The sequence below is a fragment of the Trachurus japonicus genome, chromosome 5 (genome assembly GCF_045865225.1).
Source record: "Trachurus japonicus isolate A0001 chromosome 5, Traja_1.0".
Taxonomy (NCBI): Eukaryota; Metazoa; Chordata; class Actinopteri; order Carangiformes; family Carangidae; genus Trachurus; species Trachurus japonicus.
The window spans coordinates 35,403,280-35,430,273 of NC_140911.1; the positions used below are offsets into that span (position 1 = coordinate 35,403,280).

The 26,994-nt window shown below is 40.4% G+C and overlaps 2 protein-coding genes across 2 annotated transcripts; one reads left to right on the forward strand and one right to left on the reverse strand.

Moving 5' to 3' along the window:
• Positions 1-1,123: 1,123 nt before the first annotated feature.
• eya2 (EYA transcriptional coactivator and phosphatase 2) lies at positions 1,124-19,594 on the forward strand. The gene is made up of 13 exons (XM_085777701.1): positions 1,124-1,229; positions 1,344-1,460; positions 5,866-5,942; positions 6,104-6,287; positions 7,545-7,681; positions 7,800-7,883; positions 11,459-11,548; positions 13,390-13,448; positions 14,215-14,375; positions 16,049-16,163; positions 17,697-17,818; positions 17,962-18,062; positions 18,447-19,594. The coding sequence occupies exons 1-13, from the start codon at positions 1,130-1,132 to the stop codon at positions 18,525-18,527; spliced, it is 1,428 nt and encodes a 475-aa protein (XP_085633827.1). The 5' UTR covers positions 1,124-1,129; the 3' UTR covers positions 18,528-19,594.
• Positions 19,595-20,100: 506 nt separating this feature from the next.
• On the reverse strand, positions 20,101-26,034 carry tgm5l (transglutaminase 5, like). Its single transcript, XM_085777708.1, has 14 exons — positions 25,992-26,034; positions 25,651-25,833; positions 25,293-25,526; positions 24,184-24,302; positions 23,949-24,077; positions 23,447-23,624; positions 23,116-23,251; positions 22,854-22,957; positions 22,493-22,732; positions 22,337-22,399; positions 22,035-22,247; positions 21,766-21,923; positions 20,961-21,097; positions 20,101-20,307 (listed from the first exon to the last, which is right to left on the reverse strand). The coding sequence occupies exons 1-14, from the start codon at positions 25,996-25,998 to the stop codon at positions 20,154-20,156; spliced, it is 2,055 nt and encodes a 684-aa protein (XP_085633834.1). The 5' UTR covers positions 25,999-26,034; the 3' UTR covers positions 20,101-20,153.
• Between the last annotated feature and the right edge of the window lie 960 nt (positions 26,035-26,994).

The window sequence follows — 26,994 nt, forward strand, 5'->3', positions numbered from 1 at the left end:
TGCAGGTGACTCATCATATTGTCGCTGAAATTAATAAAACACTGTTGATTAAAGGATAATTTCAGTTTTTTACAATCTGGACCTTATTTCTAGCATAAAATACGATCATTTACTCACCCAGATAACTTTGGTGTCATTACAAGTCGTTCCGACGAAATCAGATCCAGCTGAGAGCCGCGTATATCCGTATAATGTGAGTCTACAGGGCAGCAGAATGCAGCCTCTAAATAACACATTATCTGCTGTGAAACTCGTTCATTCACCAATATTTTGTTATGACAGGTTAGTGCTATTCCCCTCTGAGTCCTGGGTTACCTGTTATAACATCTGGGGTCTGTACTAGGTTGACCTACTGACCTGACCTGGATGATGTCATCTCTGAGTGCCATGTGGTGCGGCGTGTTGCTAGCTACCGCTAATGCTATGGTTCATTTCTGCGTGTTTCCGACTTGTCAGAACAAAATGACCCGCATGCCGAAGTGGAATGATTATTATCAGAATGAGCCGGGCAGTGGTCGGAGATGACATCATCCAGGTCAGAGGTCAGTAGGTCAACCTACAGACCCCGGATGTTGATAACAGCTAACCCCGGACTCAGAGGGGAATAGGACTAGCATATCATAACTAAATATTGGTGAAATGAACGAGTTTCGTGGCAGATAATGTGTTATTTATAGGCTGCGTTCCGCTGCCCGTAGACTCGCATTATACGGATATACGCGGCTCTCGGCTGGATCTAATTTCGTCGGAACGACTTGTAATGACACCAAAGTTATCTGGGTGAGTAAATGATCGTATTTTATGCTGTAAAAACTTGTAATTATCCTTTAAAATCACATTTGAATTGTAATATCCCTCTGAGTGATGTAGCTTTATACAGTGTAAGATAAGATTGTAAGACATGTAAGACAAGTTTGCCCGATTAAGAACTGTTAAAAAATTCTTGTCCTTTAACAATATTTTCATAATTGTTTCATAGCAAAAGTAGATTTTTCTTTGTTCCATTTGTTGGACTGAGTTTTCATTTAGGCTGTAAAAGAAATAGATTTGTACTAAACTCATGACAAAACAAAGCGGAATCTGTCATCATAAGCTTCCTCCTTATTTCTTCCCTCAGAATAAACGTGTCATGGCTGCATATGGACAGACCCAGTACAGCCCCACCCTGCAGCCCGCAGGACCATACACACCTTACACTCACACACAGGGCTACAGCATGCCATCATACAGTGAGTGACAACATGCATTGTTTCTGTGTTTGAAGGGATATTATACTAAAATATCAGCTGTTTACAAATGGATGTCTCTGTCACTGCATGTTCAATCTCCTCCTCTGTCTGTAGACATAAAAACAGAGGACGGCCTGAGTCACTCCCCGGGACAGACGGGACTGTTGGGATACTCCAACTTCAGCAGCACTCCTCCCAGTCAGAGCCTCTACAGCTACTCGCACACACACGGTTAGTCTGAACACAACACTGTACGTGCTGAGTGTAAGAACACACACTTGGACGTGAAAGGAGCATCCTTCCTCATGCTGTCATCCTCAACTCTTTTATTCCTCCTTTCTTTTCCTCCCCTCCTTTCTACCCACCTCTCCTGTCCTCATCTTTCCATCCGTTTCTCTTAGCCTCTCTTTTTTTTTCTCTTTCCCTCGCTGTTCTCCTTTCGCCCCTCTCATCATCTTTCTCTCCTTTCCTCTACTCTCTTCTCTTCTCCTTCTCCTCTCTGCCACACCTGTTCTCCATTAGCTGCGGTCTGGACTCCTGGCGTCAAAAGTCTCCCCACCCCTCCTCTTTTCTGGGGGTCAGGCCCCCTTTCTCCACTCAGACCAACAACACAGCATGCAAGCGCTTGTGTCTTTTACAGAGAAAAAAGAGAGTAAGAAAACAGATAGAAAGGAAGAGAAATAACGGGGATGGAAGAGATGAAAAAAAAAACAGAATAATGGAGAAAACAAAAGATGGGTACAGGGTGTGCCAAAAAGCAAATGCTCAGATGAAGACGTGGTATGCTTGGGAGTGTGTGCAGTGATCTACCCACGCATGGCTCAGTGTGTGTGTGTGTTTGTGATTGTGTGCGTATACGTGTATATGTGTATCTGTGTTGCACACATTCCTCAGTCGTCCGGCGCCCAAAGCATGACTCGCTCAGTGCGACTTTATGGCTTTGAAAGCAGCGTGAAATTGACCTTGTGTGTGAGAGGGGAGAGGTTAAGGTGCATTTTACGGAGGGGTGAGTCGGTTTAATGTTGCAGACGGGGGATGACCCTCTTTCCACTGTGTGGGTCAGACAAAGGAGAGACAAAACACCACAGAACAGTAAACATATGAAGTGTGGACACATTGTATTTCCATCATGTGTATACCCTAGATTTTACAGTGCAATGCTCTTGGTGCTTTCAGACCTGGAATATGAGCGTGTCTCTATTATAATGGACCAATCATTCAAACAGCATCTGCTTAGTAATCTTCAAGGAGAGTGTTTCTCCAGTTTTATCACAAATTGGCTTTTTTTTGTTTATTACCTAGGTTTGATGGGTTCCACCTTTACACCAAAAACAAATAAACACTATTTTACAGTAAGTTTGTGGAGAATTCCAGTCTATTACTGAACCTTAATTTTGCAGGTTAGGCCTATGTTTTACTGGTTGTCATCAAGTCTACAACTCTAGATTATTTTAATTTTAGATTAATCTACTGATGAGAAAAGTCCCAGAGCCATGTTGGTGACATCAAACGTTCAAAACCCACAGATATGATGCCTGATCAATGACTTTTAAGTTGTTCCGTTATTCTTCCATTTTTCCATATTACTCCCTCTTTAAAGGTGGTCAGAAATGGCTGTTTGTCCTGTTTGTCACGCCACCTTGTACGAGTTTCACCGAGTAAGGAAACACATTTGATTGGTTGTTATCGAGCGGACGGGATATTCAATGTTTGAGGCGAGACCGAGCTTGGTGTGTGTGTGTGTGTGTGTGTGTGTGTGTGTGTGTGTGTGTGTCTCAGACGTTTGATTGACAGATGATGGATCCAATATCAGTGGTGATGAAGGTGATGAATCGTGAGCAACGTGACACATAATCCGTGTGCCTGCATTATCCAATGCAAAAAAAACTACCCCACTTTCATCCCGGATTTACTCGAAAAATAGAATTTTGCCCAAAGTTTGGGCTACATCGTCTCGTCTGATAGATGAGTTATTACACTAATTTTTCTTCTCTGAATACCTTTAAGGGAATATTCAGATGTCAGACATTATACAGGAATGTAAATATTCATTTAAACACACTTTTGATGAAACCTCTTACAAACAACACAGTTTTCTATGAATGTGCTCCACTATAGTGTAAGGCTGCTGTGCTGAACCAACAAACATTTTTTTTAAATGGAGGGCATTCTCAGTTTGAAGGACACTGTTCCCAAACAAAATAAATTTGTTTGAATATTTGTATGCATAAATCATTAACTGCAAACTTCAAAAGAGAATAAACTGCCATAACAACCAAATGTTTGTAGGATTTCAGAATGTTTCCATGTCAGCCATTGTACAGTACACTCAAATGGGCACACGCACACACGCAGACACCCCACAAAAAGCCAGTGAAAGGCATACTCTATGCTGTGTGTACAACTGAAACCAAATGGGGACTATGGGAGCCTTTTTGTGTTTACTCAAGAGACCTCCTTTAGTCGCTTTGAAGACTGTTGGGAGGTTTCACTGTGGTTCTTCCATTGAGTCATTATTCTCCTGTTTGTCATGCACTGTGGAGGGGAGAGGAAGAAATGGGGAGCAAGAGAGAGCAGCAGTGGACCGATGAAATTATGGGATGTAGACAGCAGGAAATGCTGTCTTAAAAAAATGTTTCAGGGCAGTTCGAGTCGTATCAGAAAAGAGGAACATAAAATTTTATTATCACAGGGGGGAAACATTGTACAGACATCAGTCAGAACCTGCAGGTTAAGTCCATCTCAGAGAAGAATGCTAAATCAACTTTAAAACCATGGTGTGTGATTACTTAAACCACATTATATTAACTGTTCATTCCTGATGTATGTTGCAAAAACCACCCATTCAATAAACACCACAGTTGGAAACCATTAAGTTATTTGCGAATGTCAGTTGACCTATTTTCTGTTTGAATACAGATAATCCAATTACAATGCACACACAATCATCTGTGTAAGCAAAAGTCAGACAGTGTCTAACTAATGTTGCCTGTCTGGATGTTTTTCCTGAAGTTAGATATTACACGGTGTGTGCTCAGACTGGTCCTGCTGGTATTCCTGAGCCAAACTAGCAGTGTTGCTCACGTCTGACTTTAATAATGCTCCAACTTTACTCCGTCTTATCCAGCAGCCTGCAGGTCAAAATGTTCACTTAGACACTGAGATATTTCATAATCTCGTAGAATTTATTCACGCGGTGTGGTATAAACAAGATGAGACCACTCTGTTTCAGACTTTTGATGCCACTGTTCACGTGTAGTTCCCAGAAGATGAATCCTAATAAATTTAGAGACTGAAGACAAAGAGATAATACTGTATATGTGGACATGAGCTATTTTGAGGAAAATCTAACATCACAAATAAATTTGTGATTAGGCAAAAAAGATAATTAATATTCTGACATTAAAGTTTTAAAGTGATCTTTAAAAATTTCTTTGGGAGGCTTTTGTACCTTTATTGTAGAAGGACAGTGAAAGTTGGTATAGAGCAAGGGGCCGGGGGGATGACAAGCAACAAAGGGCTGCAGGTTGGATTCTAGGCTTGGTCAGGATTTAGCTTCAACTGAATGTGCGCTACAATGTGAGCCACCGAGGTGCAGAGTTTGGTGATTCTTCAACTTTTCATTTCCTTACAAAATTTTGACCAAAAGCTTTATTTCGTGACCAGATCCCTGACAAACTAATGACATTTCCATCCGCCTCATCTGTACTTGCTAACCATGCTAACACACTAAACTAATATAAGATGATGACTAGTATGGAAATGAGCTCTTGAGCTAAATCTGACATATGTACATATCAAATAATTGTTTTTTGGTATGTTCATGAATATGTGGAGTCCCGTTTCAACTAAACTAATAATAATATGATGGTGAATATGATAAAAGCTATGTTTGTTAAACATTAGGATGTGCGCATTGTCATTATAAGGACATTGGCATGTAGCTCAATGCACGGCTGTGTCTAGATACAGGTCTAATTTCCTACAGCTGATGTCATAGCTGTGGAGAGTCTTTCACATGAGTGAAAAACTGCCTTTTATCGTTTTGACTGATTAAAGTAGAGGGTATAAATCACCTATACGGTCTCCTCAAGGTGAGCTCTGATTTAATCTCACTACAAGATGCCGTCGGGAAGTTATACGTTTTTAATGAGGAGCCACACACAGTGAACTCTTTTGCCCAACTGGTGTCAAAAGTTCATACGCGGGTGGAAGTGATAAGATTACAGGAGAAAGAATTAATCAGACAAAAGAACAGTATGGACAGACTTGACAGGAAGCTGCAGGATGAGACGGCGTCACTGTGGGGGAAGAAATTTGCTTGGAGGAAGATATCACTCTCTTGGCCTGATTAGACTAAGACGAGACAACCAGGGCAGCGACAGAGGCAGCAGACTTTCCCACCTGTATTGTTGTGTCAGACATAAATTGCACTTGTGGCACTGAGCTGTCACTGAGGAATGAGATAAAGTTTACTGCTTATTAGTCCGGTCGGATGAGTTATATCATCTGCCGAGTCACATTAGATTATAATTTCCCACCGATCTGTACCTTGTAATTATTTTTTAGGTTTATGTTTTTTATGTAATTGATTATGACCTGACAGTTTGACCTTTGTCTTCACCTCATTTTTCAGGTGGTGGTATTTCATCTGGAATTTTTCAAGGCACCCATGCAATCTCCAGTTCAGCCCCTTTCAACCATACCCAACAAGTGAGTAATCCAACCTCAACATTTCTTTCTGCCAAGACATCTGTAGAAATCATCTAACGTCTCACTTCAGTCAGTCAGTCCCACCGTTTCTCGGAGAAAAATGCGCATATTTTGTTGTTACTGACCAGCTACTGCATTGTCATCGCTTGTGTTGTCGACAGGAGTTTTCAGCGTACTCAAATTACACGCAGAGTCAGTACTCTCCGTATTACAACTCACATCACTACAACAGCCCCTACATCACCAGCAGCAACATCAGCCCTGCTGCCATCACGGCTCCACTAGCCTATCAGCACCCAGAGCACCCTGTCATGCTGCCCAATCACAGCCCAGAGTCACACACAGGTAAGGAGCAACAGCTCTGTCGTCTACTGTAAACTGTTTGGTTGGTTATGACAAATCTGGCCACATAATTACACAAGTTAGAGGTACTTAAACATTCCAGGGAATTGAGACACTACAGGCCAAAACACAGTTTTTTCATGCACTGATCAATTTTGAGATTTTGGCCTATTTTTCTTCCTTAATATGTATTCTTTCAGAAAAGTCAAAAGAAATGGTAGAACATCCACATTAAGGTGGTTATTTTACTTCATTTTGTCTCTTTTGTTGGTAGATTTCTCCTACAGTAAATTCACCAAAAGTTAACATGCTACGGTGACAAACTGTGCTGTGTCTGTTGTCTGACCCATGTCATGTTAGGTATCATTGTAAAGCTCTCTCTCTCCTGAACAATTACATAGTCTCCAAAAATTGTCATTTCCTCCGTATCCGCAACCAATCGTAAACGTATGTATTACATGAACAATCTATGGAATTTTACAGTACAAGTCTTCAAAGGCCATTTTCTCAAAATGAGTTTTTCCTCAGACTCTGAGCCTGAAATCTCCACTTCAGCAGCACTTAGAGACACCAAACCTTCCAGTTTTATTCCTGTCTGTATTCTGAAGGTTTTTACAGAGGGGATTGTTGATATATCATTCAAAGCCTGATTTATACAACATTTTATTCCTAAAAACATGGCCAAATTGGATTTTTTGGGGGGCTGGTGACAGTATTTTCTCATTTACAAAGTGACAAAAAAGAGATATCCAAAATCCCCTCTGTAAAAACTTCTGACTCTAATATGTCAACAAAATAAAACAAGAATTTTGAAAGTGGCTTTATCAATTTTTCAGATTTCAGTTCTGGAAATGTATGCAAATTAGCACAAATTTCAACAGATATTGCCTCATTTACATATTTAAACATAACATTTGACAAAACTTGTAATACAAAAAATATTTGTCTTCATGTCAGTGATAAACTTGGGAAGTTTCATGGTGATATCTGTTATTTAACATTTTTACCCTATTCACCTGTAGTGTCTCCTCTTAAATAAATGATGCACATTCTGATAGTGTTGATGTGAAACGCTTGATGTGTGCCATGTCTTGTATGAACAGTTCAATATAAATAAAGCAAATTAGGCCTACTATTATTATGATAAGATTAAAACAACATTGACTCTCCTGCATGGCTAATATGCTGTTGATTCAATAAATACAGAGTTGTTTTGTACTGACTGATCATCTTCTGTTGTATGTGGGTGTGTTATTATAGGCGAGTATCATGCACCGCCCAGCCCCCCCACACCAGGTAAAGAGGAGGGGGTCGCAGCACGGAGGGGGTCAGATGGGAAGTTGAGAGGGAGGAAAAGAGCGAGTGACCCCACTCCACCTCTGGACTCTGATATAGAGGTAAACTGTTGAAAATTATCAGCATTTCTCTACAATATTTATCTTTCTCTCTCTCCCTCAGATACACACACATAAACTTTCACGAGGTTAACATTACATATCTGTTATTTCACTGCAGCGGGTGTTTATCTGGGACCTGGATGAAACCATCATCATTTTCCATTCGCTCCTCACGGGAACCTTCTCCTCCAGATTTGGCAAGGTACGCTGCTACAACCCCTCCCTCTGTCATTTACGGTTAGAAGTACATGCTGTAGCTCATCACGCCTTGACAGCTGTTAATTATGCGGTAAGCAGGTAGGCACCGTTTAGCACAAAATCCTCATAACAACAAAACCATTGTAACCGTGCCGTAGTCAATTGACCCTTTGTTTTCTGCGACCGAGTGCTTATTTGACTAACAGTCAGAGAGTTGGCCGCCTGAAGCTGAGTCCACGACCTTCGGGTCTCATCCCTGAGCATTTTCACACGCTGGCTGTTTTGCCTTTCTGCCCTCTTGTTTCTTTTCATAATGCACCGGGGTTGTTTAGCTACCCCAGCATCCTGCGGCGTGATTGACAGCCAGCGGGACCTTTACATAACAGACCGGCAGCTGACAAGGAGGGGGGGCGGGGGGGCGGACAGTGGTGTGTTTCTTGTTTTTGGCCGGGGATCTGTGTTTTGAATTCTCACGGTCCCCCTGCGGGTTGACACAAGGCTGATGGGAGTTTGAGAGCACCGTTTCTGATCGGTTCAGCCCCCGGCAGGCCATGCATGCCGTTGTTTCTTTTTCTTTCTTTCTAGCCACGAAGAGAGAGAGAGAGAGACAGAGACAGAGAGCAAGAGAGTAGATGTGTTGAAATGTGACTCATGTGCCAGAAATTCCTGATTCCTCCCACCACCCAAAACACCCCGCTGCTGGATCCAGGGAAGCTCAGTTGGACAGACTCTGACATCAAAACTCAGACATGCAGCAGAAGAGTTGCATGAGTGACAGCAGAAAAACAGATTAACAGTCCAAAGCGTCAAGGCAGCTTATTTTTCTCCTCCCTCCCAAATTTGCAGCTAACTTGTCCTACTATGACAACATTGATATATTTTATTCTGGCATTAATTATCTCGGATTAGCTGTATCGGCCTGTGTCCCCCCGGCTTTTAACAGCCTGGCTCGTCCCATTAGGGTCAACATGTTAAACCCTTATGATGAACAAATGTTTGGATCTACACATGAAGACAAGTCTGGGCCCAACATGCAGGAAAGAATAATGCGTGTGTTGAGAGACAGTTGTTTTCACCAGTTTGGTGAGCAGAGAACCCCCCCCCCCAACTCTGTTACAGGTCTTCCATTATCTCATCTATCATATTGCACCCGACTCTGTCATTTAGTGTGTGAATTTTCTTTCCTAACTCGTCTCTTGTAAATAGAAGGAGTAGGTAGGAAGTGAATGCTTTTGGTGTCTTTTCTCTTAAATTCTTAGATAACCAGACAGAGGCTTTTGTTTGTCTCTGTACAGAAGCAGCTTTGGTCTATGGAGGAAGGTGATTACAGATCATTATTTCAATTATGAGACAAGCAGAACAAACCTCTCCTAAGCCTTAAACCTCTCCCTATTCATCCTTTGCATTCATCTCTTCCTTTTCCAAACCCTGCCCCTCGTCATTGTCTCTTTTCTTTTCTTGACGTCCTACTCCTCCTGTTGAACTTTTGCCGCCCTTCATCCTTAATTACCCCCTTTTTTTTATCTTTACACCTTTTTCCAGAGAAGGCTATTTTGTAATTTTCATAATTTACCCTGCTTGTGTCATCAAGCCCATCTCTAAAACTCAGAGCCAGGAGACAGCTCTGCTTGTCATTTCAGATGCACTAATCTAGTGTTCACCTTTGGCTGACACCCTTCTGCTTCTCCCATCTCGCTGGCAGAGACAAGCCACTGCTGCCATCAAAACAATACCATGTGCACGCGCGCACACGCACACACACACACACACACACACATACACCTTCTTTTGTAGTTGATGACAGCACGCCCATGCTGCTTGTCAGTCTGACAGGTTACACATTTAGAGTTATGGGTTGATCCCGGTGGTGGTTTAAAATTTGCTTATTAGAAACATCACTGAGGTACTGTAAGCAGGTGTCACACGGTTGCCAGGTTTGTTTTTTTCCATACAAGAGAAAAAAAAGCAGAGAAACTGGGTGATGTGAGGTTTTTATTTAGTTGAAAGAGCCCAATATGAGACACCTTTTTCCTCAGATAACCAACCAGAACATTTCAAATTAAATCTACATTATGCTTTTTAAACAGCTAACTCCACTTCACTTCACTTTTTCAGAGAATCCTCTTAGTTTTAGCTATTTGATTTATTTCCCTATGCAAAAGTTAATTAGCAAAATCTTGAAATTTGACAGAGTGTGATGTGTTGTTAACATTAAGTATGTATCCATCTTTCCCCACATGTAATGATGTTTGTTTACCACTTTGGTCCACACTGATATACCTCAAAGACCATGTCAAATGTCAATCTGCTGGATTGACATTAGAGTTCCATTGTGCCCAAGGGATTAATTCTAATGAATGGGGCTGCATCCAACATTATTTGTTAGTATGAGTGGATCTGCTGTGTATTTTCTAGATTACAGTATATTCTAAAGTAGACAATTAACATGACACTGAAAACCAGCAAGTGAAAAAAAAGTAAAATGATCTACAGTATCGGGGATCATATGATGCCTGCTTGTTCCCTGTTGATCAATGTCTCATCGTTGCAGCTCTAATGCTATCTTGATCTGATAATAATCTGGTTCAAATCTTTAATTTGTCCAGTTATGATTTATCATCAAATACCTGCTAATAGGCTAATGGCATCCTTATACTTACTATATTGCAAAGGATGTTTCAAAGGAGGTTAAATCGAAAGCAACTGGACTTAGTTATTTGTCTAGGAACAGACAAATAACTAAGTCCAGTTGCTTTCGATTTAACCTCCTTTGAAATACTATTGCAAAGGATGATATTGTACTGTAGTGCACGTTTGCAAATGTTAGCATGCTTGCAAGATAAACTACTCTTAGCATTTAGTTGAAAGCGCTGCTTCACTTGCATGCATGTGGGCTCGATGCTTAGATGTAGCTGTAGTTTAGGAGCTGGGATTTAACTGATTTAATGTAATAATGAGTTTGTGCTAAGTTTATTGAAATGCATAAATGTATTAGAGCAAATTTAGGTTGGATTATAGAGAGCCAAAATGCAAAAAAGAAAAGTCAGCAGAGACGGTACAGATAAGAATCAGCAGAGTGTTTGACTGACACATACACATTCACACTTGCCTCTTCCTTGAAACCTGTTTGTGTCAGTCCAGTTGATGAGTTTGCAGACGTAAGGTGAAGACAGTTCGGAGACAAACAGGCAGCTGCACTTACAAGACACAGAATAATGATGTTCCACAGTCCAATTTAACTGATAATTCTCCAAATACCAAGCCTCTTAGGCCATCAATCTCAGTCAGAGCTCATGATTTTATTATAAATTAACAAACTATCAAGGGTGCAGGCGCCTGAAGTGATAGAGAGCGGTTCCTCTTACATCATTTTAAATGTAGGTCAAACCAGTTTTCTTTCATTAAAAAGTTGTGCATGACTCTGGTTGACAGTCTTAATGCTGCCTGAGGGGAAACTTGTTTCCACAGAAAACATATGCTGAGAATGCCTTAAGACTTAAACACATAAACAGTGAATCCACGCTAAAGACACACTAAATGTACTTATTGTGTGCGTTTGCGTTTCTGTGTGTGCATCAGGACTCCTCAAAGGCCGTGTCTCTGGGTTTGTGGATGGAGGAGATGATCTTCAATCTGGCCGACTCGAGACTCTTCTTCAATGACCTGGAGGTTAGTTTCTTTTTTTGTCAATTAATTTGAGGAAATTCAGAACACTGCTAGGTTTCATTTTGCTCTGTTGACTACCTGATCCCTCAGACTTGTATCTGAGAAACCATGCCTTCCTGCCACCCAAAAAATCTCACTACTTATTCACCTACTCCTCACAGCACACTTCATCTCATATTTTTTTGCAATAATCATAAGACTTTTTCCAGTAATTTGGAAAATAGCAGCAGTGAGAGCATACCCACTGGTGTAAACTGGCATATGGCTGACTAGAAAACCTTCCCAGCAAAAAGTTTGACATTTGGGTGCTGTTTTCTTACCTGGCATAAAGCACAGTGGCTGGCATTGTAGAAATCCCCTCACACAACATCTATCTTGTATGAACTGTTACTACAGCATTTTCCAAACAATTTCCCTTCCTGAAGTGACGGTACAGCAAGAATACTAAAAGGAGGGGTTGTTAACTGCTGGCATAAGTGTTCTCAGAGTTAGACCCAAACCTGCTGCCTCTGAATCCTCCACACTGGGGTATTGAGGTGACCTCGACATAAGATGAAAGGGTTTTACTACCTGCGATTGACTGACTGAACAGTCCACATGTTTTTCATCCTGCATTCCTCTGCCTTGTTCTGACAAAGAAAAAGGATTAGAGAGTGCAGGGGAGAGAGAACAAGCACACTTTGTGCTGTAATTATAGGTGTGTGTCTGAGTATCTGAGAGGAAAATTAGTCAAATGGGAGGAAGAATAGTCCAAGACGAGGGAAAGGAGCCAACAAAGCCATTTGCAAACCCGGTTTTTATCCCCTCTTTTGTCGTCAAGGCCCAGAAAATCTCTAAAGCTGTAGGTAATAGTTGGCTGACAACTGCTGTTAAGCCTTGAGGTACAATTGTCTTGTCCCCCTTATGTATCAGTAGCTGCACAAGCAGTTGCGGGTGGTGGTGCCGCTGTCATGCATCAGAGGTAATTGTAAGTGCAAAAGACAGCCTCATTAAGAAATGATTAGATTGTTGTTGTTGAAGTACGAGTATGTTTGTGGACTGTGTGAAAGGATGGTTTGCATTGTTTGGTCAGTCGTAGCATCTCTGCACCTGAGTGGGAGCTGAGTTGTTGCTCTTGGGAGCTGAACTATGTCGAGGTGGAGGGAAGATGAGGTAGCGTCTCCATCCGGCTGAAAGGTGATAGGAGAGCCTGTCTGTTCTGGGTCGCTGTGTGACAATAGGGAGTTAGACTAGGCCTCTGTTTTTGCACGTATATGTGCGTGGCTGTAGAGAAAGAAGCGCAATCTTGGGATTTTTTTCATTGTTTTCTTTTGTTGTTGTTGTTGTTTTATGTTTTCGAGAAACTTGTGTGTTGTATTTTTTTGACCTGTGATGATTGAGTTCTGCTCCTTGGTTTTGTTTTGTTCAACATATCCAATTTTAATAACTGTTTTCAAGTTCCTGATTTAGCTGCGTATTGCTTAAGGTGTTTTGGCTGTGGCCACATGTTTTAAGATGCAATGTGGTTTTAATCCCTGTGGTTTGGTTGGTTGTATTCATGTCCAATTGAGAGGAACAACATGCACATTGCTGTGCATGTCAGAGACAATAGGCCATTCTTAAAAGATGTTTTTTACCAAAATGTTACATGTAGATTTAGGTTTGCACAAACTCATTGACTGTCCTATACTCTACCATGTCCTGAGACCTTATTTCCTTCCATTCTTGTCTTTTATTTTAGCTCTTTTTTTTATTTGAGCTGCTATTACTCCCAGAGGCTCCCCTAAAGAGTGGAGACCTGCCTGCACAGGCCTCCACTCTGAAACTGATCTCTTGATATATCCGCTCTCCTTTTAATTCCCCAGGAATGTGACCAGGTTCATATTGATGACGTGGCATCAGACGACAACGGGCAGGACCTAAGGTAAAGCTTCTACTGTGTGACTGTACTTAAAGCTCTGCCGAGAGACAGTTCAGCTGCGGTTTGTGAACCAGACTTGCCCTCTGGGTTTTAGTGCGCAGGAGGAAATAGGCAGGGAGATGAGATGAAGAGTACTTCTGTCTGTGTGTGTGTGTGTGTGTGTGTGTGTGTGTGTGTGTGTGTGTGTGTGTGTGTGTGTGTGTGTGTGTTCATGCATGCAAGCCTGTGCATGTCTTTTATTTCCCTGACATCTACAGCCATATAGTATGTCACAGGATTATGAAATGCTTTCACTTCTCATCAAAATATCTCTTTATAATTCCCTCTGTCTCCCTCAGTCCAGACGTTTTATTGCATAAACTTGTTGTAGCACTCTGGGATACTTCTAAGAGTGATTTGAGAAAGAGCCAGACTGTACTAAAGTACTTTTCTGATGTAGGTATTTATTTTACTGAACTCTACATTTTTCTGTTTGAAAGATTTCTTTCTATTGATCCTCCCACTGTTAAATATTTGTACTTAATGCTCTCCCACTGACAAAACTTCATTCACGGCTACATTCAATTTGAGAGCTTTTCTTGTCCCTGAAATTCTTGTGGTCACATTGGCCCACGCACCTAGATTTGATGAATGGTTTCAGCGCTGCCTTCTTGTTCATAGCCAGAATAGCTTGAATCAATTCCCCTGTATCTAGAAAATATATGGGCCATAGTGCTTTTATGAGTTGTCCAGGAAAATTACATTGACTGTCTGTATTGTGATCCTGCAGCACTTACAACTTTGGGTCCGACGGCTTCCAGAGCCCAGCGGGCGCCGGCTCTCTGTGCCTGGGCTCAGGCGTCCATGGAGGGGTGGACTGGATGAGGAAACTGGCCTTCAGATACCGAAGGGTCAAGGAGATCTATAACACATACAAGAATAATGTTGGGGGTAAGCTGCTACTTCACTTAAATGTCACACGATATACAGTAAATATCTTGGTAACACTTTAGATTAGGGAACACATATCATATTCACCATTAACTACAGTAGGTGCTTATTAATATGCATATAAGTAGCTTACTAGCTCCTTATTAGTAATTATTAAGCATGTATTAACACCTTATTCAACATAGCTTTATTACACCATGAATTAAGATTTTTCCTGATATTAACTCCTAATTATGGCTTATTCATTGTAAATGAATGCATTGTTGTTTCTGAATAATGATGTGAATAACCAGTGGGTTATTGGGGCCTTGTACAGGGGCAGTAGCACAAGAACAGTAATTCTTCCTTCATCACTCTAAATTAGTATAGCATTAATGCATTCATTTACAATGAATAAGCCATAATTAGGAGTTAATATCAGGAAAAATCTTAAGGTAGAATAAGACGATGTAGAATAAGGTGTTAATACGTGCTTAATAATTACTAATAAGGAGCTAGTAAGTTACTTATATGCATATTAATAACCACCTAGTTAATGGTGAATATGTGTTCCCTAATCTAAAGTGTTACCTATATCTTATATTTATATATTTCCTATAGGTTTTTTTTTTATCAAGTTTTTATTATTTCACCCCCCCTCCCCCTTTTACAATGTACCCACATTAAATCATATTCACAGCCACATAATTGACATGACATGATGACATTGACATATACCACTGTAGATCGTACATACATAAAATGTATATATATAATGAATATGTGAGCTATTGTCCCACCCTTATCCCACCAATACCACCCTTACCCCTCTGGCTTGATCCCCTCCCCTCCCCTCCCCTCCCCTTGCTGGATTCAGTCAATATCTGAACATAAAGGAGGAAGTACATAGCATATAATTGAATTAATACAGGAGTGTTGAATCCCTTTGTCCCTCTCATCTTTAACTAACAAATGACAAAAAAATACACCAGTAATAAAAAAAAAAGAAGAAGAAAAAAAGTAATGATAACAATAATGAGACAAAGGTGATCCTATATATATTTCCTATAGGTGCAACAAAAAGGCTAAAAAAAGTGAAGTAATTGTGTACATTTACCAATAACTTTGAGGTACAACTCCAAACTGTAGGCCCTCTTCAGAAAGGTGTATTTATATTGTAGAAGCTCCAGTTTGATCAGCAACCAAACCGCTGTTGAGGAAGTTGGAACAAAATGCAACGGGAACACAAAGATGAACGCCTGCACTTGCCAAAAAAAAAAAAAAAAACCCTTTGTAAGAAAATATTTAATTACTGAGGTAGAACCAGTTGTATTAACTGAATCTGGATCTGCTTAAAAGGACTAAAAGGAACCAGACAGGTTTGTTTGTCAGCTGGGATCATGAATCAGAAGCTGTTGTTCAGCTTAAACCTTTATGCACTGCACTGTATGAGTATAGGCACTACTGATTACATCTGGTTGCCTCAGATCAGCTGGAAACCATGTGTCAGAGATTTTGGCAAGAGGGTGTTGTGTGAGAAACGTGCATCCAGGGACTGCAGTCAGTGCTGCTGTCAAAATACAGCGCTGTAACATCTCATCAAATAAAGACGTTTATGCTTTTGGCCTGTAAAGGTCTAGATCACCGCTGGTTAATTACTGACCATTAGGTTTGTGCCTCTCACTGATGCTCAGGTTTGCTGGGCAGCCCCAAGCGAGACGAGTGGTTACAGCTGAGGAGAGAGATGGAGGTCCTGACCGACCTGTGGCTGACTCAAGCACTCAAAGCCCTGGCTCTCATCAACTCAAGGTCAGTTTGTGCTGCAACAGCTTGATGTACATCAGGCAGCCAGTTGCATTAGATTCTACAGTCAATGATGTATGATGTGTTATTATGACCTTCGCCATCCATATCCTCATCATTTAGGAGTTCAATGAATCATAGATGATACAATAGCATGTGTTGTTTATGATTTTAAAACCTGCAGTACTACTTACTCACTTACATACTCACTTATTTTACTTTGGTAAAGAGTAAGGGTGAAGTACTAGTTACAGTTTATTGTTTTCTATATTATTCTCTTAATGTACTTATCTATCAAAATGAAAAAGCTGACTCAATCCCTAACGCTTTTCAGAATAAGTCCCACTTCTAAGAGTAGTTTAAAAATGATATAGTAGGGGCGGAGTTTAGCTCAGTTGGTAGAGCACCCGCCCCATGTGTTGAGGCTATAGTCCTCGCTGCAGGCGGCCCCGGTTCGAGTCCCGCGTCGGACGGCCCTATCCTGCATGTCATTCCCCCCATCTCTGCCTCCCATTTCCTGTCACACTCTCAACTGTCCTATCAAATAAAGGCATGAAAAGCCAAAAAATATACTTTAAAAAAAAAAAAAAAAAATGATATAGTATAATTGGTATATACAGTATTAGAATTATAACAGTAACTGGGTCATATAATCTATAACGCTTCATCATATTTTAGAGGCTAAACATATATTTAATTTGCAAAGCATATATTTCATTTGCAAATTCTTCACCTGACATCTGATAACCAACAGCTTTCATGGGCACAAAATCTTAAAATGTAACTCAGTGTAATGTAATTAAGCAATCTGATCAAATTTGTCTGTATGAATTGCATTTTAGATTTTATGCAATGGTCAAATTGTTAGGGTGTATGCATTCATTTCTTAATATTCTAATAAACAGTCCTGCAGTTTAAGGCGATTTAACTCAAAAGGAGTTTTTTTTTTTTTTTAATAGGTTTTCTTGAATTTAATTTAATTTATTTTGAGTAAATTACCTGTGAGTATAGTTTGATTGAGAAAACTTAAATTTATTTATATACATAATTTTGTTCAATTAACATAACTTGTTTAATATAAGTAAATTTAATGTTTGGGTAAAATCATTCTGTTAGATTTACTGTAATTGGTTTTAATAATATTAAATTAATTCAGCTCTATAATTCTGTAATTCTGTAAAACTCTGTAATTTAATCAAGTGAGTTACTTAAATTTATTTTTTAAGTTAATGTATTTTAATTTCAGTAAATTAAATTAAATGACATACATTTCATTCCCTCTTATTATATTTCTTCAAAGTTCCGTACATCTCTTATGAGTCTGGACAGACAAAAAGTGGCCATTGGAGGAGTCACACCACTGTGAGGCTGAAATTCTAGTTTTCCCTCTGGAATGTAATGAAATTAAAGTTTAATGAAAATACTCAAGACAAGTAAACAAACCTTAAAACTGGATTTGAGTACAGTGCACTAAGTAACTCTCCGCCACTGGTCAGGGTTGGACAATTGTATAAATGTGTCTGTCCTGTCCTGTTTCAGGCCGAACTGTGTGAATGTGTTGGTGACCACCACCCAGCTCATCCCTGCCCTGTCCAAGGTCTTACTGTACGGTCTGGGCTCAGCTTTCCCCATAGAGAACATATACAGCGCCACCAAGACAGGTGAGGACATCTGAGAATGAAGGAACAGAGACAGAAAAAATAATTAACAAAAATAATTAACATCTCCATTCTAAATTTTCTCAAGTGTTTCTCTTAATGCATTAATTTAACATTTGAAACTCTGATTCTTCCTCTTCTCAAAGGCAAAGAGAGCTGCTTCGAGCGTGTCTCTCAGAGATTTGGTCGGAGAGCAGTGTATGTGGTTATAGGAGATGGAGCTGAAGAAGAGACTGTGGCCAAGAAGGTATAACTCAATCTGTTTTTCTTTTTTTTCCTCTTTTTTTTTTGACTGTGACCAATAAAAAATGGGCTACACCTAATCGATTAACCCTAAAAGACACCTGATTTCTGCAGCTTCTGTGTCTGGTATTGTTTTTTTTTTCTTTATTCTGGGACGTTTTTCTGATGTTTGCATAGAATTGTCAGAATTCCTGCATTTTGACAGTTCAGCAAATTTACCATAGGCCAACAACCTGCACTACAGCCCAGCTCCAAACCACAGTCCACATTTTACATCTGTAATACATCTGCAGCACAACTGCAAGCTGTTGAAGGGTGTCTGCCTTAGGTTTGCATGTTTTACATTAAATCTATATTTCACTGAAATTTTTATATTCTGTCTTGTCAGAAAAACATGCCGTTCTGGAGGGTGTCCTGTCGAGCCGACCTGGAAGCTCTGAGCCATGCACTGGAGCTGGACTACCTCTAGAGGGCGCCAGATATCACGCTCCGCTCCTCCACCTGAATTATGAAACGCTCCTGAATACCTGAGTGCAGCTAGTGGGTGACGTTGCCCCCCCACCACCACCACCCCAGAGACTGATTCAGAGTCAGGACTTCTATTTCTAAGCGAGCACACAGGCGGACTATTTCACATCACAGCCAAGAGAACTGAGGATTTTGAAGCGAGGCTGCAGGACAGGACACACAGACATTAAGCCAAAAGTGCTGGACCAAAATAAACAGACCAAAGCAAAATAAGGGACCAAAGCTTCTTAACACACCCCCAGGGAAACTTTTCCTGTTTTTTATCAGTTCATCTCAACGTTATGAGTGGTGACCCAGAGCGCTGCACTGAATGCAAAATCTTACATCCTGTTTAATGAACACAGTGAGTATGTCTGCATGGATGAAAAAGTTCAGATTGGTGTTAGACTGTTTGTACTGCTGTGTCTTTTTATGTTTGTTCTGAGACTTAACTAATGTTTTCATTGGCCAATACTATTGTAGACAAATGTTAGAACCGAGTCTTGATGTTACAAGGGATAGATTTTGCCTTCACGATTATTTTAGAGTTGTTTTCGGCTAGATAAATGTCAAATAATGTTCTCCTTATAGTTAGAGGCTATTGAAAATAGTCTGTATTTTACCATTAAAATGTGAGCTATTTATTACTGGTTCAATTCTACAACACAATGAGGAATATATATATACAGCATAGTTTGGGAGCTTGGCATTAAAAAAAATTCCCTTCAAAGACCAAAAATCCACTCGTGTAAAAATGTTTTGATAAGAATTGTCTTGAAGATGCTGTATTATAGGCTAGTACTCAAATCTTGTTGACTCCAGGTTGTACATGTTTTCATGTTTTACTTCTCTTTCTCTTCTGTTCCAGTTTGATTTCCTAATAACCCGTTTGTAATATAGATGAACTGGTATGGTTGTGCATGTGCCGATTACACTGCCTGTCAGCTTAGCTATGATTTGTATATAATGCTTTATCGTCAATTTGTTTTGACAGAGTGAAAATAGATTAATAAAGATAAATTAATTGCATTGTGGGGAAAAGTGTGTCGGGTTTCATTTAGTTTGACTCCACCCAGCGGCGTACGAAACATTAAGGCCACACATGACAAATTAATTAATGAAGAATGAATGATCCTGGTGTAAATTACATGCAACTGTCAAGAGATTTCAGGCAGACTGACCCAACGTGACCTTCTTCTTTGTTAAGGAAAGGTCTCCCTCTTTTGGGCAGAAAAGTAACTGCAATAACATAAATCCAAGTTCACAGATTTTGTCTCTGTCAGAATAAGTGACACAAATGTACAATAGTATTACATTTTTCACAGGCTTTATTGTATTTTTTTTTTAGGAAATACAAAAACTTTAATACTTTCTTCTTCGATTTCAAGTAAACAAGTTTCAAGTTAGTAAATAAATATGAAATAAATAAAGATTAACATTCACATTTACAATCACGCACTGCAATAGAAAAAAAGTGATACATAAATATAATATAATATTTATTTATTATATCACATATATGTGTATCATAAATAAATGAATGTAAGCATTGCTTCCAATATGACAACTGAAGCAAAGAAAAGGGGATCTAAGCTTTGTTGACCACGACCATCTCAAAGCCTCTGATTGTGGTGTTGATGTTTCTCAGGAACAGGTTGGCATGAAGCATTTTTATTCCTGGCATGGTGGGGGTGAAGATGATGTGCTGCTGCACTCTTCCTCCTGGACGCACTGGGAGCATCCTGCACAATCAATCAATCAATCAATCAATTTGTTTATTTCGGGCATGTCAATTTAAATCATCATCATCACACTTCATCTTCGTTCAAATAATACAAACACATGGCCGAAAGGGAAAGCGGGAGAAGCAAAAGCTTATCTAGTCCCGCCCCCATTACCCGCAGAATAAGAATATTTGTCATAATCTTTTTGTTTTTTCTTCTTTTCTTTTTTTTTTTACATTTTGATATGGAGATGAGTCACTAAAATTGTTAGGCAACACTGCTACTGTAGTGCTTTTGAATGGCTGACACTTGCTCCTATGTAAAATGTTCAGACTTTCGTAACAAATAATTTACTTAAAGGTTACATGATAATGTCAGATTATATTTTGTCCACAGGAAGCAAACACCTGTAATCATAAACACTTAATAACGGATCACTGCATGTTTGGCCCAGCCCTGGAGAAACTATTGGAAAATGTCATAAGCCAGCCACTCCTGTTTGAACAGACAATAGTCCACATTCCTCCAATAAGTGTCACTGCTCTGACACAGTGACACCCTCTATTAAGTTGTTCATTTTGTAAACATCTGTGATGGTGATAAATCACTATGGTGCCTACGGCATTCAACACACTCATCAAAAAACAGACAAGCCTACTCCTTGTTCTTACCTGAAGAGAGCCTTGCCTTGGATCAGCCCAGCCCCGACCACAGTCAGTTCTCCACTCACCATGTGAGAATATGGATTGATGAAGCTCAAAACGGCAGTCTGCTTCTTGTTAGGAACGACATACTTTTCATCTGAAACCTGGAGGAGAAATGTGGTTAGTGAGCCCCCAAATAAATATGTAGGAATTCCCCCCATCTAGCGGTGCGGTTGCATATCTGAACGTATTCTTGATGTTGCATTCACGTGAAATCAGGCAGACGTCAGACAGACAACAGACGCTGCATGTAACAGGATAAACAAGTGTCTAAACAAGTGGTCCGCCAGCACGAGGCAAAACAATACAGGCGTGACAATATGTTGTCATGGTGATGTCGTATTGTTTACCTGACCCACGTTTTACCGTCTTTCTCTCGTGGAGTAAAATGACATCCGGTTGGTTTGCCGATGGCCGTCTGCCTGACTGCACCTGAATGCAACATCAGTGCCTCCGACAGCTCCGCTGAGTTTCTATTGGTTACCTACGGTCACGCTGCCACTCAACGTAAAAAATGGCGATGCAGCATGGCCGCCACGGTTCGGTGCGTCGCCCACTTGTGTATTTGTAACGACTTGTAACAACTCATTCTAAGGTACGAGAAAGCTTTCATTTGTATGCGGGTGTGATTCAACTTCAGTGAAATACGTATTTATGAAAGAAATATTTGATTTTTGCTAATAAAAAGCCAAATAAGTTATATACTGGGGCCCTTCAACCCCTTCAAATAAAATAACTGGTGAGAAATATTATGAATGCTGTAATCCTGTACCTGAATGGTGAGCTGTGGGCTGCTGATACTGAACTCCTCTGAGGCCAGGAATCGCTCCTGATTGGACACGTCCTCCAGGACCACCGCAAGGCTGATCAGGTTGTCTCCCACCACGTCCTCATACTGGGTTGGGAGGATCTGCTGGCTCAGCATCTTAACTGTAAAGAAAAAGGGACAGAGAGAGTGAAGAGCGTGTGTGAAATCAATTTCAGTCCCTTCCTACAGAAGTGAAAATTTGAGTTTTTGAGTGAAAAATAAATGTAGGCTACCTTCTTTGGGTGCCAGTTGTAGGGTGCCGTGTGTTTCCCAGAAGGTGTCCAAGGGGCTGTTGTTGTATTCTTTGGCCTGGGCATTGAAATGCACCTTCATCGTCCTGGCAGTGCTGTGCTTGTTAACGACTTTAACTGTGAAGCTGATGGGATTCCCAGCAACTGGAGCCTTATCCAGGGTCAGGAAGACTAACACTCCCTTGGATGAACTTTCTGTATAAACATGAAGATGGGCGACAGGGTGAGATGACGTGTGTTTAAACAACTGATAACTCTGATTCATATTAGAAATGAAAAATTACCTCTTCTCGCTGTTGAGTCGTCTGACATTGTGGAGCTTCTTGATGAAAGTGTTGAAGTTGGACCTGTTTTGTAAAGATAAACAGTAAATGTGAGCAGAGCAACTTTTGCCACATCTGTAAATGAGTTAAGTAGTGTTTTGGGGTTTTGGATCATACTTTTGATGGGTTTGTAGTCTCCTGTGATGTTCTGGAGTCTGGGGAAGCCGACAGCTTTGGTGCATATGACAGATCCAACTCTCTCTGTGTCTTTGTTGTGGCCGACCACCCGACCCTGGCTCACTATGAAAGTGTGGACATCTGCATTCACCTCAGCATAGACAAAGGGGATGTCATAAAGCAGGTCGATACAGCACTCTTTGATAGCTTTGACTGAAGCTGGGCCACAGCAGAACACTCCTGGGATCAAGGGAAGAAATAAACATTAAAAAAAAGGTTAGAACAATTTTAGTTAATGATCAGAGGAATTAAAAAGCAACAAACTTGATAAATAACGAGATCAGAGATGTTTCTCACACACCTCCACTCCTCTCCTGAGGTGTCGGGTCCAGAACTTGCCAGCCATCCATCCCATATCCCAGATCCTTACGATCCATCCAGCACTCCACCCAGACATGGAAATTCCTGTTCAGTTCAAAACAGAAATCACTAAGTATTGTTTTTGCTTCATAAAGTGCAATAAATGTCATTCAAGTTAGTTTAAAAACGGATTTGACAAGCCAGTGACCAAAGGAAAAGACGTCACACAAAGTGTAAATGACATTGTTTACATCACTACTGACCATATGCTGTCTTTGCTGTGTTTCAGCTTCTGCCCTGTTTCGCTGTAATATTCCTCGATCACCAGGTTGGCATTGGTATCATGAGCAGAGTTGAAGTTTGTGACAACACGACAGGGAATGCCGAGCACCCTCATTACTGAAAGATATAATCAGAACAGACGTACAAGTGTTACACAATGATGAAAGTATCTGAACATTGCACAATGGGGAAAAAATGTAGTGTGTAAACTAAACGAGATGTGAGTCATGGCCTTAGACTGCGTTTAGAAAGTTGTTTGATTTTCACAACTTCTTTGATTTGATTTGATTTGAATCATTCTGACATAATCACCTGTGCACATCACAGCTGCAAACACCCAACACTGTCCGTACTTGACCGGGCGGTGAGCGGTCTTGGACCACTGTGTCAGGATGTCCCCACTCCCCGTCCACATGGAAGGATGCACTCCTTGCTCAAATTCACCTGACCAGTTCCCTTTTAGGACTCCATGGTCATCCTCGGAGTTGATCTAAACAGGAAAGAGAAGAAACATGATTTTCTATCTTTCCACCTCACTTCCCAGTGATGGTAAGACAGGTCTGGGCACAAGACAATTGAGCAGCAACAGATTAATGATAGTTCTATCAGTTGTTTTGCTGCAAGGAGTTACACCATCCTTATGTGAGACTATTTTAAGCTTCACAGAAGGTGTGTTCATCTTTTCAAAATGCAGAACACTATGTCTTGAGTCAAGCAAGAACTTGTTTTATTAGGTGGAGTGGCACTCGTGTTCTCACACAAGGTAAATACAAATAAAACATTGGCACTGAGTTAGTATTTATGTTTTGCTCACCATGGCAGACACAACCCTGCTGATGTAGATGGGGCTACTCCGGTTCAGGTAGTCCACTCTCTGGTTCTTCTGGTGCTGAGGGCTGATTTGGAGCAAGTTCAGGCAAATATCCAGAACACCGGGCTCGTACTTTACAGGCAGGGGAAAAGAAATGAGAGGCGTCAATGAACTTCTGTTTACATCTTAGAAAGAAAGAAATTCTCAATACTCAGTTCAGCTGATATCATTTCCATACCTGATCAAAGGACCATGGTCTTGTTGCAGTGTTCATAGCTGTACCCATAAACAGCAACCCAGAGTCGCTCTGAACATATTCTTCTCTCTGGTCCTCAAAGGGAATATACACAGCATCCTCTGCAACAAATGGACATTGCATTTAGTACACTACACTGTTTTTTCATGCACTGATCAATTTAGAGATTTTGGCCTATTTTTCTTCCTTAACATGTATTCTTTCAGAAAAGTCAAAAGAAGTGGTAGAACATCCACATTAAGGTGGTTATTTTACTTCATTTTGTCTCTTTTGTTGGTAGATTTCTCCTAAATTCACAAAAAGTTAACAGCTACTGTGACATACTGTGCTGTGCCTGTTGTCTGACCCATGTTATGTCAGGTATCATTGTAAAGCTCTCTCTTTCCTGAACAATGATGTAGGCTCCAAAAATGGTCATCTCATCCGTATCCGTAACCAATCATAAATATAAGATTTACATTAACAGTCTATGGAATTTTACAGTACAAGTCTTTAAAGGCTGTTTTCTCAAAATGAGAGCCTGAAATCTCCACTTCAGCAGCACTTACAGACACCAAACCTTCCAGTTTTATTCCTGTCTATACTCTGAAGGTTTTTACAGAGGGGATTGTTGATATATCATTCAAAGCCTGATTTATATAACATTTTATTCCTAAAAGCATGGCGAAATTAGATTTTTTGGGGGCTGGTGACAGTATTTTCTCATTTACAGAGTGATAAAAAAGAGATATCCAAAATCCCCTCTGTAAAAACTTCAGACTCTAATATGTCAACAAAATGAAACAAGAATTTTGAAAGTGGCTTTATCCATTTTTCAGATTTAGGTTCTGGAAATGTATGCAAATTAGCGCATATTTCATCAGATATTGCCTCATCTACATATTTAAACATAAAAATTGACTAAATTTGTAATACAAAAAATGTTTGTCTTAATGTAAGTGATAAACTTGGGAAGTGTCATGGTGATATTTGTTCTATTTAGTAAAGGTAACAGACATCTGAACATTGGTTGACAGAAATGTAAGGTGTCTGTGTAACTGCATTAAATGTCAAAGCTACTTTTCCCCACCATCTTTGATGTTTTCACTCACCACGACACCAGGGATTGTACAGCAGGACGAATTTGCCGAAGCCGCTCCTCTGCTGGCCGCCCCTGGAGAGGACGCTCAGCTGAAACTTGTAGCGTCCAACTGAGGCAAAGGCAGGAGAGGAGATGAAGACGGAGGGCTTGTAGAGGTTCACGTTGTCTTCGTCAATGTAAGCTGTCCAAGAGGAGGGAGAAGCCCTCTTGGAGAAGGTGACTGGTATCATCATGTACAGACGGCCTGAGGGGAAGGGAGAGAGAGGAATTAGGCAAAGACATTTCAATTGAAGTGGTTCAAACTTGTTGTATGCTCAAAGTTGCATTCAGTCAGAAAAACACCCAGATTAAATCTAAATGCAGCCTACCGAGCATGACTTTGATCCTCAGAGAATCAGTGGTGGGGTTGAAGGGTCGGCCTGCCAGCTGCAGACTGATCCTGAATGGGGCTCCTCTTCGTACCACCAGGGTTTTGGAGCCCATGAAGCCCTCGGTCCTGTGCCTCTCCTGGTTCTCAGTTTTTTGCAGGTTGACATGTTGAATCAGCAGATCTGCAAAGAAAAAGAAAAGATTAAAGAAATGGGTAAAAAAAAAAAATGGCATTCACAACTTAGATGGCACCTCATCCAATATCATGGATGGAAAAAAGGAGGAAAAAGTGAAGTTCTAGTGGTGGGAGACAAAGAGCTCAGATGAAGACAAAGCTCACCTTCCATTTGTTAGTGTTTCTGTCTCTCAGCGTAAGCTCAGTGTTTGTGTCCCAGCTGCAGTCCTCTTCAGTTATATAACCCTTTGCCCCACCCCATACAACTCACTACCCCAGATGCCGTGTTTGATTCGTTAGGTGGGTCTGACATGAGCAATCAGACCCACCCAGTCTGAAAGTATGAACAAATAGCTGTTGCGAAATGGTTTTTAAGTGTTAAGTGTGTTTCAGGTTTTTGTTGTCAGGGACTGGGTGTCATTTAGTTTCAACACATGTCATTATACTCCACTACTTTTTTTTTTTAAGTTACTCATTTACAGGTTTTTCTAATTTTGGAATATGTTGACTTACAACAAATTGATTAATAATGATTTTATCATTTTATTATAGGGTTAGGGTTAGGGTGCAAACATACTGACTTTTTATGCATATCTTAAACTAAAGTGCCATGAAATGTGTACTTACTGTACATTAGTTGTCTGTTTGTTAGGTATATGTGTTGAAAAGTTATGCCACCACTGGTGAGTCTAGTTTGAGAACTTACTTTGCTCTTTTCTAAGTCAGATTTCAACAAGAAAAGGCTGCACCCTATGTAAAGTTCGTAACTAACACAAGACCATAAATAAACAGATGCTCTGATCTAATATGGATCAACCTCAAGGTCACTACACAGGTCACTTCATAGGTAAAAGGTGATAACGTATGCATGAACTTAAAGCAGAAGTATGCAGAATATTTGTGTTAATATAAGTCTTAAATAGTTATATCTTCCGACAGCAATCACTTACATAGAGTGTTTAGACTGAAACACGGGTCTGTCAGTCACTCTCCTCTGCTCTGAGCCGAGGAGAAAACTTTCCTTGTATCCTACAACCTTTATCCAATGAGGAGAGAGAACGGCATGAAGGGCTGTGTGTGCAGCCAAGGGATGCGCGTGAATGTGGTGACGTAGGGACGAGGACCAATAGATCCATGACGAGGGTGGGGGCTGCTAACTCCATCGGCT